The sequence below is a fragment of the Argentina silus genome (assembly GCF_951799395.1).
Source record: "Argentina silus genome assembly, chromosome: 1".
In the NCBI taxonomy this organism is placed as follows: Eukaryota; Metazoa; Chordata; class Actinopteri; order Argentiniformes; family Argentinidae; genus Argentina; species Argentina silus.
Window position 1 is genome coordinate 35,060,276 of NC_139655.1, and position 14,140 is coordinate 35,074,415.

The window sequence follows — 14,140 nt, forward strand, 5'->3', positions numbered from 1 at the left end:
ACTGTAGCTGTGGTACTGTAGCTGTGGTACTGTAGTACTGTAGTACTGTAGCTGTGGTACTGTAGTACTGTAGCTGTGGTACTGTAGTACTGTAGCTGTGGTACTGTAGCTGTGGTACTGTAGTACTGTAGCTGTGGTACTGTAGTAGTGGTACTGTAGTACTGTAGCTGTGGTACTGTAGTACTGTAGTATTGTAGCTGTGGTACTGTAGTACTGTAGCTGTGGTACTGTAGATGTGGTACTGTAGTACTGTAGCTGTGGTACTGTAGCAGTGGTACTGTAGTACTGTAGCTGTGGTACAGTAGTACTGTAGTATTGTAGCTGTGGTACTGTAGTACTGTAGCTGTGGTACTGTAGTACTGTAGCTGTGGTACTGTAGCTGTGGTACTGTAGTACTGTAGCTGTGGTACTGTAGTACTGTAGTACTGTAGTACTGTAGCTGTGGTACTGTAGATGTGGTACTGTAGTACTGTAGCTGTGGTACTGTAGTACTGTAGCTGTGGTACTATAGTAGTGGTACTGTAGTACTGTAGCTGTGGTACTGTAGTACTGTAGTATTGTAGCTGTGGTACTGTAGTACTGTAGCTGTGGTACTGTAGTACTGTAGCTGTGGTACTGTAGCTGTGGTACTGTAGTACTGTAGTACTGTAGCTGTGGTACTGTAGTACTGTAGCTGTGGTACTGTAGCTGTGGTACTGTAGTACTGTAGCTGTGGTACTGTAGTAGTGGTACTGTAGTACTGTAGCTGTGGTACTGTAGTACTGTAGTATTGTAGCTGTGGTACTGTAGTACTGTAGCTGTGGTACTGTAGATGTGGTACTGTAGTACTGTAGCTGTGGTACTGTAGCAGTGGTACTGTAGTACTGTAGCTGTGGTACTGTAGTACTGTAGTATTGTAGCTGTGGTACTGTAGTACTGCAGCTGTGGTACTGTAGTACTGTAGCTGTGGTACTGTAGCTGTGGTACTGTAGTACTGTAGCTGTGGTACTGTAGTACTGTAGTACTGTAGTACTGTAGCACTGTAGATGTGGTACTGTAGTACTGTAGCTGTGGTACTGTAGTACTGTAGTATTGTAGCTGTGGTACTGTAGTACTGTAGCTGTGGTACTGTGGTACTGTAGCTGTGGTACTGTAGTACTGTAGCTGTGGTACTGTAGCTGTGCTATTGTAGCTATTCAGACCCTTTGCTATGACACTCTTAAAATTAGCTAAAATGCAAAAATGTCATCAACAAATCACTCAATAAGTTGAATTGAGTCCATCTTAATGCAAGAATAATAGTTCATTTAATTTTGGAATTAATATCTTTGTTTTTATAGGGTCTCTGATTTGCATACTGATTTGCATGAATACTTTCCGAAGGCATTGTACATGTAGGCTAGTTTACCAAACTACTAGGCAGCTGTTGCTCTCTAGGCTAGGTGATCGTAGCATTAATAGGTGGCTGGCTATTGGAATTCGTAACACTGAAAAATTAGTTATCCGACATTATATATTATAAAATTCGTATTCTTATTTTATTTTTTTAAAGTTGCATTATCACTTCACATTCATCACAGTTGTATGTGGTTTTAGTCATTATGTTTTTTATTCAACTAGGTTTTTAATTGGAAAATATTTTTTTTTTCCCCCCAAAATATTTTTTTTTTTCAAAAACATATTTTTTAATACGAATACTTGGCAGGCCAACTGAAATCAGGGCCACATGTCTGACACTCCTTTTATAGATGTACCCATTCCTTTAGTCCCAGGGTAACATCCATCAGGGGAGGCTGGTGCAGGCTCATTTTGATGCATGGAAAGGAATGAGGAATAGTATCATACACACGTGGTGGAGGTAGAAATTGGAGGACAGGCTCATTGTAATGCGCAGGCTCATTGTAGTCACATGTGTTTGATACTGTTCCTCATTCCATTCCATGCATTACAATGAGCCTGTCCTCTGATTTCTACCTCCACCAGCCTCCCCTGATATACACCTACAGCTACGCACAGTACATCTCTCATCGTTCAACTAATTTACATTTAATTAAATTAAACTAATAAAGTTGTACTGAATTAAATACAATTGACCCTGAGAGAAATACGGTAGCTGTTTAGGTGTTAAAAGCCCTGTGTTTATGGTATCACAGTGTTTAAGCAGATTACCAACGTGCTGACCTAATGCATTTACATGATACTGTATGTTGGCTGAGGTCCAGATCTTAAGCCGTTCCCATGGCAAAGTTAGAAAAATAAAAACACACAGACACAGAGACACAGACACACAGACACACACGCAAGCACACCTTGGGGATAGATAATGTGAATAGTTCTACATCCTCTATTACATGACTCTGTTTCCTTCAATTATCAATTATCAATCTACTAATCTCTCCTCCTTGTTGGCCTGTCTGCTGATTGGTCGATGCCCCACTAGTCTCTGCTACAAACACAGGAACAGAGAACAGCCTTCACACTACACTACACACACACACACACAGGAACAGAGAACAGCCTTCACACTACACTACACTACACACACACAGGAACAGAGAACAGCCTTCACACTACACTACACACACACACACACACAGGAACAGAGAACAGCCTTCACACTACACTACACTACACACACACAGGAACAGAGAACAGCCTTCACACTACACTACACACACACAAACACAGGAACAGAGAGCGACCTTCACACTCCAAGGTTATAGATAGAGAAGAGACACAGTGAGAGACGTCTCTGTCTACAGTGCAACAGAATGGCTGCCACTGACTGATAGTAACACAAAAGAGGATGAACACTGAATTCCAAATCAGGTTATTAGATTACAGTGTACGTCCAATTAAGATTAATAAGGGAAACCATTTCACCATATATAGACACGAGAGACATGATTCTGCTAATGCTGAAGACAAGGATAAGAGATTAGATTACCGATCTGTTGTAACTGTATTACTGTAATTATTGTAGTCACTAGATATTGTATGCTGTATTCTGTGTTCCATTGTGTGTGTGTGTGTGTGTGTGTGTGTGTGTGTGTGTGTGTGTGTGTGTGTGTGTGTGTGTGTGTTACCATTCCTCATTGCATGGCATCCACTACATGAGCCAGTCCTCCAATTTTGACCTCCACCAGCCTCCCCTGCTGTACAATAACCCTGAAACTCTGGGATTTCAGAGGGAAAGCTCAGATGAACTGGTAATAACCTTACTGTACCTTCTGTATGCTGTCCTTGTCAACATGGTCGTTATCTCCCTCCAGGAAGGGCATGGCAAAGGAACTGAGGTCCTGCAGAACACACACACACATCATAGTTGACAATGTTATTTTTCACTTCATTTCCCCAAAATATAGACTCTTTCATTTGACACCCAATTTGACATGCTCTGATGAATTCCACATTTTCGTCCCCATGGGTCCTCATGGGTCCTTTAACACAAAACTGCCTCAGAGCAACTTTGTAAAAACAGCTGACTGCACTCTAGTTTGTGGTACTTCTTACAGTACATACAGTATTCCTTATGCAATTGTCATAATATGGTTATATGACTACATGACATGGAAATACACCTATCGTCCTCGAAATGAAAACTGTTTTCTAGCCCTCTATAAGATCTAGGTCATTCTGGTGCTGTGAGCAGTCTGTCTGGTCACAAGAGTCAATCTTAGAGGTAAAGTCAGACTTCTCTCTGAGTTCTCCCTCCATGGTGCATGCTGGGAATAGAGCGTTTAATGGACACGCTCCCAGAGACGTTTGGAACATGGCCATTGTGCTGCCAGTGAGTTAAGGCTCATTAACATGCTAAAGCCTTCTTAACGTGACTCAGCAACAAGCCCGTATTAGAAACCCTGGGACCACACTTACCACAACCCTGGAACACACACCACACACTTATCAAGCAACACATATCACACTGTCACATCACACTGTCACGTCACATCACATCTCTCTCTCTCTCTCTCTCTCTCTCTCTCTCTCATAGATAGATACTTTATTGATCCCCAAGGGGAAATTAAGGCATTACAGCAGCTCACATCACAAACAACAACAACAAAGTAAAGTGACAATAGAATAATAGAATATTATTACATAATAATATTCTAATATTCTAATAATAGAACATAAAATAGACATCTGAACATTTTATCCAGTAAGAACAGTCCAGTATCATTTATTGCGACAGGCAGAAAAGATCTCCTATAGCACTCCTTAGTGCAACGTGGTTGTAATAATCTGTTGCTAAAGGAGCTTCTCTGCTCTGCCACAGTGACATGTGGAGGATGGGAGGGATTGTCCATGATGGCCAGGAGTTTGGTTCTCATCGTCCTATTGGCCACCTCCTCCAGTGTCCAGGGTGACACCGAGGACAGAACCAACTTTCCTAATAAGCGTGTTCAGCCTCCTGGTGTCGCCTTCCTTGATGCTGCCCCCCCAGCATACCACCGCATACAGCACCGCGCTGGCCACCACTGACTGGTAGAACATGTTCATCAGAGAGTTCTGCACATGCATGAAATGAAAGGAGGAATGGTGTTTTCCATTGCATGTATTACAATGAGCCCATCCTCTGATTTCTACATCCACCAACCTCTCCTGGTTCAGAGTAAGTAGCCAGTAGAATCTTATAACCAAAACACCCATACAACTTCAACCAGGATGTCTCCCCTCAAACACATTCCAATCACTGGTTTGCATAACCAGTTACACACACACTTATACAAACGCAAGTTCCTCACACTGCACACCCAGTTGCTATCTCAAACCTGACCTTTGACTGAGACTAATCTGGATAAATAAAGGTGAAATGAAAAAGTAGAATGTACCTTTAGTCCCAGAGTGCAAGGCTGTGATGTCCCCATCTGTCCTCTCTCAACACTGCATGCGATCCTGAGCCAATGGCTGACCCTCTCTCCAGTCCAGAGGAAGAGTACAACCAGAACAGTAAAACTCCCCTTCCTGCCTGAGGAGACCTGTCATTCACCTGCCCTCTAGCCTTGAAATCACGGCCAGGGGGTTGGGTGTGGGTGGGACGGGGGGGGCAGTAGGCAAGGCTGTGTGTGTGTGTGTGCAATAGGGAGGAGCAAAGAGTTGTTGATAGCCAAAGCTTAAATAAAGGATCTGCTGAGGTAAACAACAATGCTTCATCCTCGAACTCTTTTTCCTCCTCACCTCTTTCTTCTTCAGAAGTAATGTTTCAAGAACAACAACCCCCTCCCCTTTTTCGTTACTTTTGAAAAGAGCAAATTAGTGTTAGCAAGCAGGTTGCCACACTAACAAACTTCTGTCTTGAATTTCCCCAGGCTTTCCAAACTAGGAAAAGCGTGATTTCAACGAGGTTACACTATACACAACACTGAGGCACCTTTAGAGAATGACCCAGGTTCTGTTTGGATGTCAAAGTGGTCCCAGTGAGAATCAGATACTAGACAGCTGGTCCTAGACCTGCCCTGAGCACGGCAACTGTAAACCCAGCCTAATGTCTCTGGTGGCCTCACTGGGGTCAGAGGTCAAACATCTGATCATTAATCAGTAATGGTGACTGTAGAGAGGGGCTATGTAGCTATGTAGCCCTGGACAGAGAGGTCCTATGTAGCTATGTAGCCCAGGACAGAGAGGTCCTATGTAGCTATGTAGCCCAGGACAGAGAGGTCCTATGTAGCTATGTAGCCCAGGACAGAGAGGTCCTATGTAGCTATGTAGCCCTGGACAGGGAGGGGCGATGTAGCTATGTAGCCCTGGACAGAGAGGGACTGTAGCTATGTAGCCCAGGACAGAGAGGTCCTATGTAGCTATGTAGCCCTGGACAGAGAGGTCCTATGTAGCTATGTAGCCCAGGACAGAGAGGTCCTATGTAGCTATGTAGCCCTGGACAGAGAGGTCCTATGTAGCTATGTAGCCCAGGACAGAGAGGTCCTATGTAGCTATGTAGCCCTGGACAGGGAGGGGCTATGTAGCCCTGGACAGAGAGGGGCGATGTAGCTATGTAGCCCTGGACAGAGAGGGACTGTAGCTATGTAGCCATATAGCACTGCACAGAGAGGGGCTACATAGCTACAGTATGTAGCCACTGACAGAGATAGAGGGGCCACTCACCCCGTAAGTATAGCTCTGGACTTTAATCCTACATTTTGATTAAATCAGAGGTTGACCCATTTTCCCACAAACACAACCTCACAGCAGGGACACTGGGTCACGGACCCCTAAGTGTTTATCAGTAAACACACGCTGCAATGCTGTTATCACTTCACTAGCAATCAGTGGTGACCTCAGCTAAACAGACAAGGATAAGCCAGACTTTGCTTGATTTACAGCATGTTGAGGACCACAATGGAGATAAGTCTGTTGACTTTGTGTTTTTACCCTAAATTTTATTCAATGTCTATTATTGTATTTGGATTACAAATGACTTAAAAGCCCTCCTCAACGACAAGAAGAGAGCCTTCAGGTCTGGTGACAAGGAAGAACTGAAGTGGGTGCAGAGGAAGCTCAAGGAGAAGCTCAAGGAGAAGCTCAAGGAGAGCAGGGACACCGATAGGCGGAAGATGGAGGACAACAACACAAGGGAGGTGTAGAGCAGCGTGAGGAAGATCACCGGCTACAAGCAGGCTAACGGCCTGCAAGTGGCTAGAGATCTGGTCAGGGCCAACGAGTTGAACCAGTTCTTCAACAGGTTTCACTCGGGGGCTCATTGTCTCCCTCCCCCCAGCTCCACCAACGACTCTCCACTCCGTCCTCCTTCTCCTTTTCCTCCCGCCAGCTCCTCCAGCCCTGCCCAGCTACCGGACCAAAGTCTGCGCAGACCAGCTGTGTGGAGTACTCCAGTCCCTCTTTAACCTGAGCCTCAGTCTGGAAAAGGTCCCATCAATGTGGAAAACATCTTGCCTGGTACCGGTACCAAAGAAAAGGAACCCCAGTGTTCTGAATGACTATAGACCGGTAGCCTTGACATCCCACATCATGAAGACCATGGAAAGACTGGTGCCAGCACACATGAGGCCCCTGGTGAAGACATCCTCGGACCCCCTGCAGTTTGCCTACCAGGCAGACACTGGTGTGGATGATGCCATCATCTACCTGCTACACAGAGCTCATTCCCATTTAGATAAGGCTGGCAGCACTGTGAGGGTCATGTTCTTTGACTTCTCCAGTGCATTTAACAGCCCTTACTACTTGCGGATAAGCTGCTGAAGATGCAGGTGGACTCCCCCATTGTTTCCTGGATTACAAACTACCTGACCAACAGGCACAGTTTGTACGGCTGCAGGGATGTGTGTCGGACTGGTGAGCAGCACTGGCACCCCCCAGGGGACAGTTCTGGCTCCCTTCCTCTTCACTCTCTATATTTCAGACTTCAGGCACAACACAGATACTTGCCATCTGCACAAGTTCTCGGACGATTCTGCTATTGTGGGATGTATCTGTGGAGGCCAGGAGACCGAGTACAGAGGACAGTGGTGTGAGCAGAACCACCTGTTACTCAACATCAGCAAGACAAAGGAGATGGTGGTGGACTTTAGGCGGATTAGAGTCCCCCTGTCTCCTGTTTCCATCCAGGGAGAGGACGTGGAGGTGGTCCAGAGCTACAAGTACCTGGGGGTGCACCTGGACAATAAACTGGACTGGACTGGTAACACAGATGTCCTGTACAAGAGGGGACAGAGCCGGCTTTATCTCCTGAGGAGGCTCAGGTCCTTTGACATGTGCAGGACTCTGCTGAACATGTTCTACCAGTCAGTGGCCAGCGCAGTGCTGTACGCAGTGGTATGCTGGGGGAGCAGCATCAAGGAAGGCGACACTAAGAGGCTGAACAAGCTGATTAGGAAAGCTGGTTCTGTCCTCTGTGTCACCCTGGACACTGTGGAGGAGGTGGCCAATAGGAGGATGAGAACCAAACTCCTGGCCATCATGGACAATCCCTCCCATCCCCTACATGTCACTGTGGCAGAGCAGAGAAGCTCCTTTAGCAATAGATTATTACAACCACGTTGCATTAAGGAGCGCTATAGGAGATATTTTCTGCCTGTCGCAATAAGGCTGTACAACTCCTCCTCCGTCTGGCACGATCGGGGTGATCAGAGTCAGGCTGGGGGATGTTAAATCATACTGGACTGTTCTTACTGGATAAAATGTTTCAGATGTCTATTTTATTTTATTATTCCATTCGCTTCATTTTGTTGTTGTTGTTTGTGATGTGAGCTGCTGTAACGCCTTAATTTCCCCTCGGGGATCAATAAAGTACCTATCTATCCATTTACATGGTTGAAACAACATTATATGACTGTAAAATACTACTACATATTGTAAAGTAGAAATCTGATGTTATCTATTAAAACTAGATCTATTTGTATGGGCAGAGCACCTCAATATACCTCAATATAATATACCTACACCAACAACAAAAGTAATGTATTACCCTGGCCACACTATAGTTATCAGTATTAGGTATGGATTTATGCAGATCAACTATGTCCCATCATAATAATAGGGATAAGCAAAGGCTTTGTCTTCTGGTCAAATGTGCGGAAAAGCATCTAAGAAAACATCTACCAGAAAAAGTATTGAATTGATTAAATAAAATCAGAAATACATTTCTCAACCATCTCCCATCATAAGAATAACATGGTCAAACACATGGAAAAGAATCTAAGAAAACATCTCCCAGAAAAAAATCTTTATAAGGTGTTTAGAAAAACATCAAACCTCATTAATGTTCAAGTATAGACCCCGGTCAACTAATATCAACACTTATATTTTGTTTTAAGGAATCGGTTTGGAATCATTGCCCAGTTTCTGGGTTATTCTGTTACCAAAAACAAAATATATTTTCAAATGAAAGTAGGAAGTACAGGTAGACCTACCAACTACTTAGCGTTTTTACTGATATCGATTTAGTTTATGAATTAATAAGTGATTAAAACCAAAAGAACATAGCCTACACTTTTGGCACCAAATAAAAGATTTTTAAAAATATAATATAAGTAAGCCTGTCATGTACAGACACACACAGATACACCCAATTTGATGACCAAATTGATGACCAAATCAAATCGGTAATGGAATTACTGAAATTGAATTGGCTACTGTGGAAGAACCCTTTTGGTACCCTTTTAAGTTCCATGTAGAACCCTTTTTGCACACTTCTACAGAAAGGTCTTGTCTTGAAGGATTTGTCTCTGTTTCTTGTGTTTTGTGAGTTTTTAATGTTATATAAGTTGATAAAATAATACATTATTACCTAAATGAGAGTGTCTATTGTATATTTCTATCTTTGTTTCCCTGTTTTAGATACATCCTCAGAATAACATTTATTCATTCATAAATCAGGCATTTCTGTGGGGGATACATTTAGTCATTCCGTTACTGTCATTCTGTTTCCGGATGTAAATCCACTTCGCTTAATGTAGCTCAATAACCAAAAGAGATTTTTTCAAACTCAAGGTATTATTTAAGGTATCTTTCTGCAGGTATATTTAAATCCTGATTTGGAACAGAGTTTTGAGGAAACATGGTTACATAGATTGTATGGTCATTCTGTTACCAAACTTTTAATCTGCACAGTTCTTAGTAAGTAAATATGTTTTTTCTATGTATTCAGTTGGAATTGTTAGAAGTAGTCCTTGTGGCATAGAGTTGTATGGTTTGTTAAACTTTGCTATCAAGGGTTTTTGTTTGGCATACGTGTTACCTTGGAACTGGTAAATCATTAGTAATTTGATGAATAAGAAGTTATGTTAGTTATTGTTTATTTTGCAGGTTTTTTCCTTTCTTCATTTCTTTCTTGTCCTTGTGACCCTGCAACCTAGATATACATTCTTTGAGTGAATTGAGTACACCAATCCAATCCACTGCACTTCATGCCTAACAACACCCCTTACCCATGACAATATTGACGATAAATCACGGCTTCTCTGGCATTATTGCTTAATTAACAGCTTTGACATAGTGACATCCAAATGTAGCAATAACGATTTATAGATGATATCCAGATCATTCACCAATGTTAACTATTCACATATCATAAAGTGCTCAAGAGCACAGACACCAACAAGCTATTAAGAAACCACAAAGACACACTCCCATCCTCCTGGCACAGGTAGAGTGAGAGGAATAGCCTACCCAGACTAATATCTCACCCTCTCTACCACACCTACGGTTCATACCTAACACACTGCTGGTACATACAGTACCACACATATCTACCTCACACAAACCACTGATAAAATGTGTGAGGGAACTGTCAGAAATACCAGACACTTCCTGTCACCTTTGAGCCCAACATAGATTATCTGTTTCAGTTCATTCTGCAATATAATTTTATAATGTGTCCTCTGTTCTTCACACCCAGAAGTGAGTCCCATCACTCATTATGACAATGTGAGCAGAAGGTTGGTTGGTCTGGCAAGACTCCTGTAACTGGTCAGAAACATTTCTTGATACACAACAGGATGCACCGACTTTGTCCAAGCAGACGCTAAATGTTAAAAATGTAAATGTAAATGAGAATGAGAGGAGAGGAGGTATGTGTGTTTATTGGCTACTGTTCATAGCTAATCATGTAATATAAAGTCATACCTCTTGGCTCCTAGCACTGTAGATACAAAGGCCTGTGTGTGAAAGATATGGAGGAATGAGGAACTACTTGTGGAATGTTGACTCTTCGTGATTTTCTTGAATCAAAAAAACATTCTCCTATGTTCTCCTACTCACAGGTTGGACAATAATACTATCACACTGAGATGTGGCCATTCCTTTACTGAACTTTAACCTGTCTGTGTCTGTGACGTTCACCCACTCTCTGTATATCTGTGTGTGTGTGTGTGTGTGTGTGTGTGTGTGTGTGTGTGTGTGTGTGTGTGTGTGTCCAGACCCCCCCCTCTCTGCAACTGTATGTATCTCTGTTACCAAAGGTATCAATACTCCAGGACTATATGCATCCATTGATACACAGAGACACACGACCACAGAACACTGCAGTTTCCTTCTGTCCATCCATATCAGATACGACAAACACTGGACCACTCTAAGGTCCAGATACAACACAACCACAGAGATGACCACTGCCTTGGTCCAGTCTTGTGTCCTTTGCAAAAAAATACATCTAAGCCTACATCTATAACATACTACCGGAATTATCAATATACCACTGGACATGCCTGCTGACTGGTCAGAACAGAGGATGAGGGTCCATTGTTGTTGTTATTCAGCAGAGTGGACAAAGGAAAGCATTTCCCGTGTCCATGACAACAGGGCAGAGCTTAGTGTTCCCACACATGTAGGAGAGCTAGTGATATCTATCTCTGTAGGTTTATCTCTGTATATTGTCAAAATACAGGTGGGAAAATACAGGTGTACCATCACAACGATGAAGATACCTCAATGAACGTAACACCCAAGCAACAAATGGGAAGAGTCAACATATGTGGAGGGAGGGAAGAGAAGGGAGGGAGTTGGAATGAGGCCCTGGTGTTATTGAAGGAGCACAGATGGAGCTCAGCAGGTCAGACTGCACAGATCTGTGGCCTCTTCCCCTTCAACAGAGGTTGGAGGTTTGGGGGGAGGCCTGACTCGTGGTGTGGCTGGTGGTGGTGGTGTGTGGGGTGTTGGTGTGGGGTGGCGGTGGTGGAGGTCTATGAATGTACATAACCAGGCATAAGATGTAGGCATAACATCAGAACTGATTTGAAGGTCATCTCTCTTCCAAACACTGTGTTTATAAAAGATTAGCACTATAGTAGGTGTGTATGTGTATGTGCCATTCACTCATGCGCACGTGCGTGTGCACACACACATACACACACGTTACTCATGAGTCATGACTGTTGTTGACTGCAGAGTTAACAAGCCAGTGAGGATGACTGTTGCTCAAACTTGGAATATCACGATTCTATTCTCTTCATTTAGCATCATATACCTCCCTTTTAATGAGACATAGAAAATGCTGAAAGTCGCACATTGATTTTAATACAAATCTCACATGTCTGTTTTACTTATGGTTAATGAGATGTAGTCTACATTGCGTACACACACACGCACAGCCACGCACACCCACAACCCCGCCCACTTCGAAGCTACATGGCAGATTTCAACTGCGGCTCGGACTAGTGCGTATACCAGTGTTATTTATAACCTCAAATCTTAGCATCAATCAACATGTTTGGAGAGTTAACTCACGGGCATGTTTAGCCGAAGTGTCCTCTTCTTTCGAGAAGTCTTCCTCTTCGCGTCCCTCTTGTTAGAGTCCATTGCCGTGCTCCCCATTTGAATAATAATTTATTTTTTACTAAATAAGTTGCCTCATTGAAGCGTAAAAGAAGAGAGGAGACTACACGGTTGTAGTGCGTAGCGAATGGACTAATAACGAAAAAATCACAGCGAGAACATTCTTATTCAGGATGATTTCCTCTTACATCCGCATTCACTTGCTCCTCTGTTGATGCAACTTGTCGATGAGTAAAATGGGATACCAGACCCGTCAGTGAAGACGGACGCGTTTATAAGGCGATTAATTTGCCATAAAATGTGGATGGCGTGTTGCGCACGCATATACTGCACATGACGAACGAACTGTCCAAATTTGACACACAAGGAAATGTATTTGATAAATGTACACTCACATACTGTATGTCCACCCGAGCGGAGATTTATTCACTGTGGAAAGAAGAGAATCCGATACATACATTGGCTGGTCGCTCGTAAATACCAGCTTGGGCTCATCGTGGGACAGCGCCAACACAGGCGTCAAACCGTGCGCGGCGCAGCCCCGAACTGTCACATGGCTGTGTTTACCTTTTGACAGCGAGAGGAAGAAGCCTTAAGCAATGAAAGGGAGAGACTATAGGGGCATCCAATTTACAGCCCCACTAGGTGAAAACCTAAAATGTACCCTAACCATAATGAGTTTAATTTACAACTTTAACCATAACGGTCTGGGCCATTAGAAGGAGCCATAAGTGCCATTTAAAGATTAGTCACTACAACTACTGTTATTTGACAACCATTTAGAATTGGCCGCTAAAACGTGAATCTTTGCTTCCCTTTGAGAGGGGAATTTCTCTGTTCCTGTTCCCTTCATATTTTTTTCATTTATTCTTCTTTATCCTTTATTTAACCAGAGAAGTCATATTGAAACCTCTTTTACAACTAAGCCCTGGCCAAGAAAGCAGCATACACAACGTTACACAGATACAGAAAACACAACACAGTATCTAGTACAGCAATTACTGGGTAATAACAGTGCAAAGCACATAACTTAACACATAACTTGATGGCTTCCTAGTGATGAAGGGTTTAAAACATGTGCACTCCAGGGGAGGCTGGTGGAGTTAGAAATCTCTTTTAAGTTATTTTATGTTTTTTCTAACTTGAAATGAAAAACAAGCCCTGTTTAAAAAAATAAAACCCCAGCTTCAGTTTAAGCTATGTAGTGAGCTGTTCAATGTGGAGCTTAAAAGACAGTGGTTCATCAAGGTAAAAACCCCAGTATGACACCATCTCTATAGACTTATCTTGTAAATTGAGAAATGCCTTGTCTAGTGTGGGAGAAATGCTATAGATGATGGTGTCATCTGCATATAGAGGTACTTTTGTATTAACAATATTTCCAGATAAGTCATTAACATTGATAGGGAACAATGAAGGCCCATGAATGGAACCTTGCGGGACTCCAGTATTTAAAGCAAGAATGTCAGATGTTATACCATCAACCTGTATACATTAAGATCTTACACTGAGATAATCCTTAAACCAACAACTTTACTTGAAAGGCCTGTATTAGACAGTTTCTACATCATTATGTCATGGTCAACAGTGTCAAACGTCTTAGACAAATTAATAAACAAAACAGCACAATGCTGTTTAGAGTCAAGTGCTTTGGTTATATCATTTGTGACTTTCATGGTGGCTGTTGTAGTACTATGTTTCTTCCTAACACCAGACTGAGACTTGCTCAAGATATTATTGATAAATTAAAACTTGTTAAATTGATCACGCACAAGTGTTTCAAGAACTTTGGAAAATTAGACAATAAGTGTTAAGACTTCGTTTAACAGCAGCAGAAGGAAAGCAGATGTCCATGCCTCTTAAATAGTATTAAGTTCTAAGGTTAGGTTCAAAACAAGTTCATGGTTCAACAACAGTATTTGCAGCAAGT

The 14,140-nt window shown here is 42.7% G+C and overlaps 1 protein-coding gene across 2 annotated transcripts in view; it reads right to left on the bottom strand.

Moving 5' to 3' along the window:
• LOC310803863 (5'-AMP-activated protein kinase subunit gamma-2-like) overlaps positions 1–12,656 on the bottom strand; it is a 39,990-nt gene extending 27,334 nt beyond the window's left edge. Inside the window, exons 1-2 of one of the 2 annotated variants that reach the window (XM_083668809.1) lie at positions 12,163–12,656; positions 3,207–3,278 (exon numbers count right to left, since the gene is read on the bottom strand). In XM_083668809.1, coding sequence (XP_083524935.1) covers positions 3,207–3,278; positions 12,163–12,249 — 159 coding nt within the window. In that variant the 5' untranslated portion in view covers positions 12,250–12,656. Of the gene's footprint in view, positions 1–3,206; positions 3,279–4,814; positions 4,924–12,162 lie in introns of those variants that run through there. The other variant, XM_083668810.1, reaches the window with a different exon arrangement.
• Between the last annotated feature and the right edge of the window lie 1,484 nt (positions 12,657–14,140).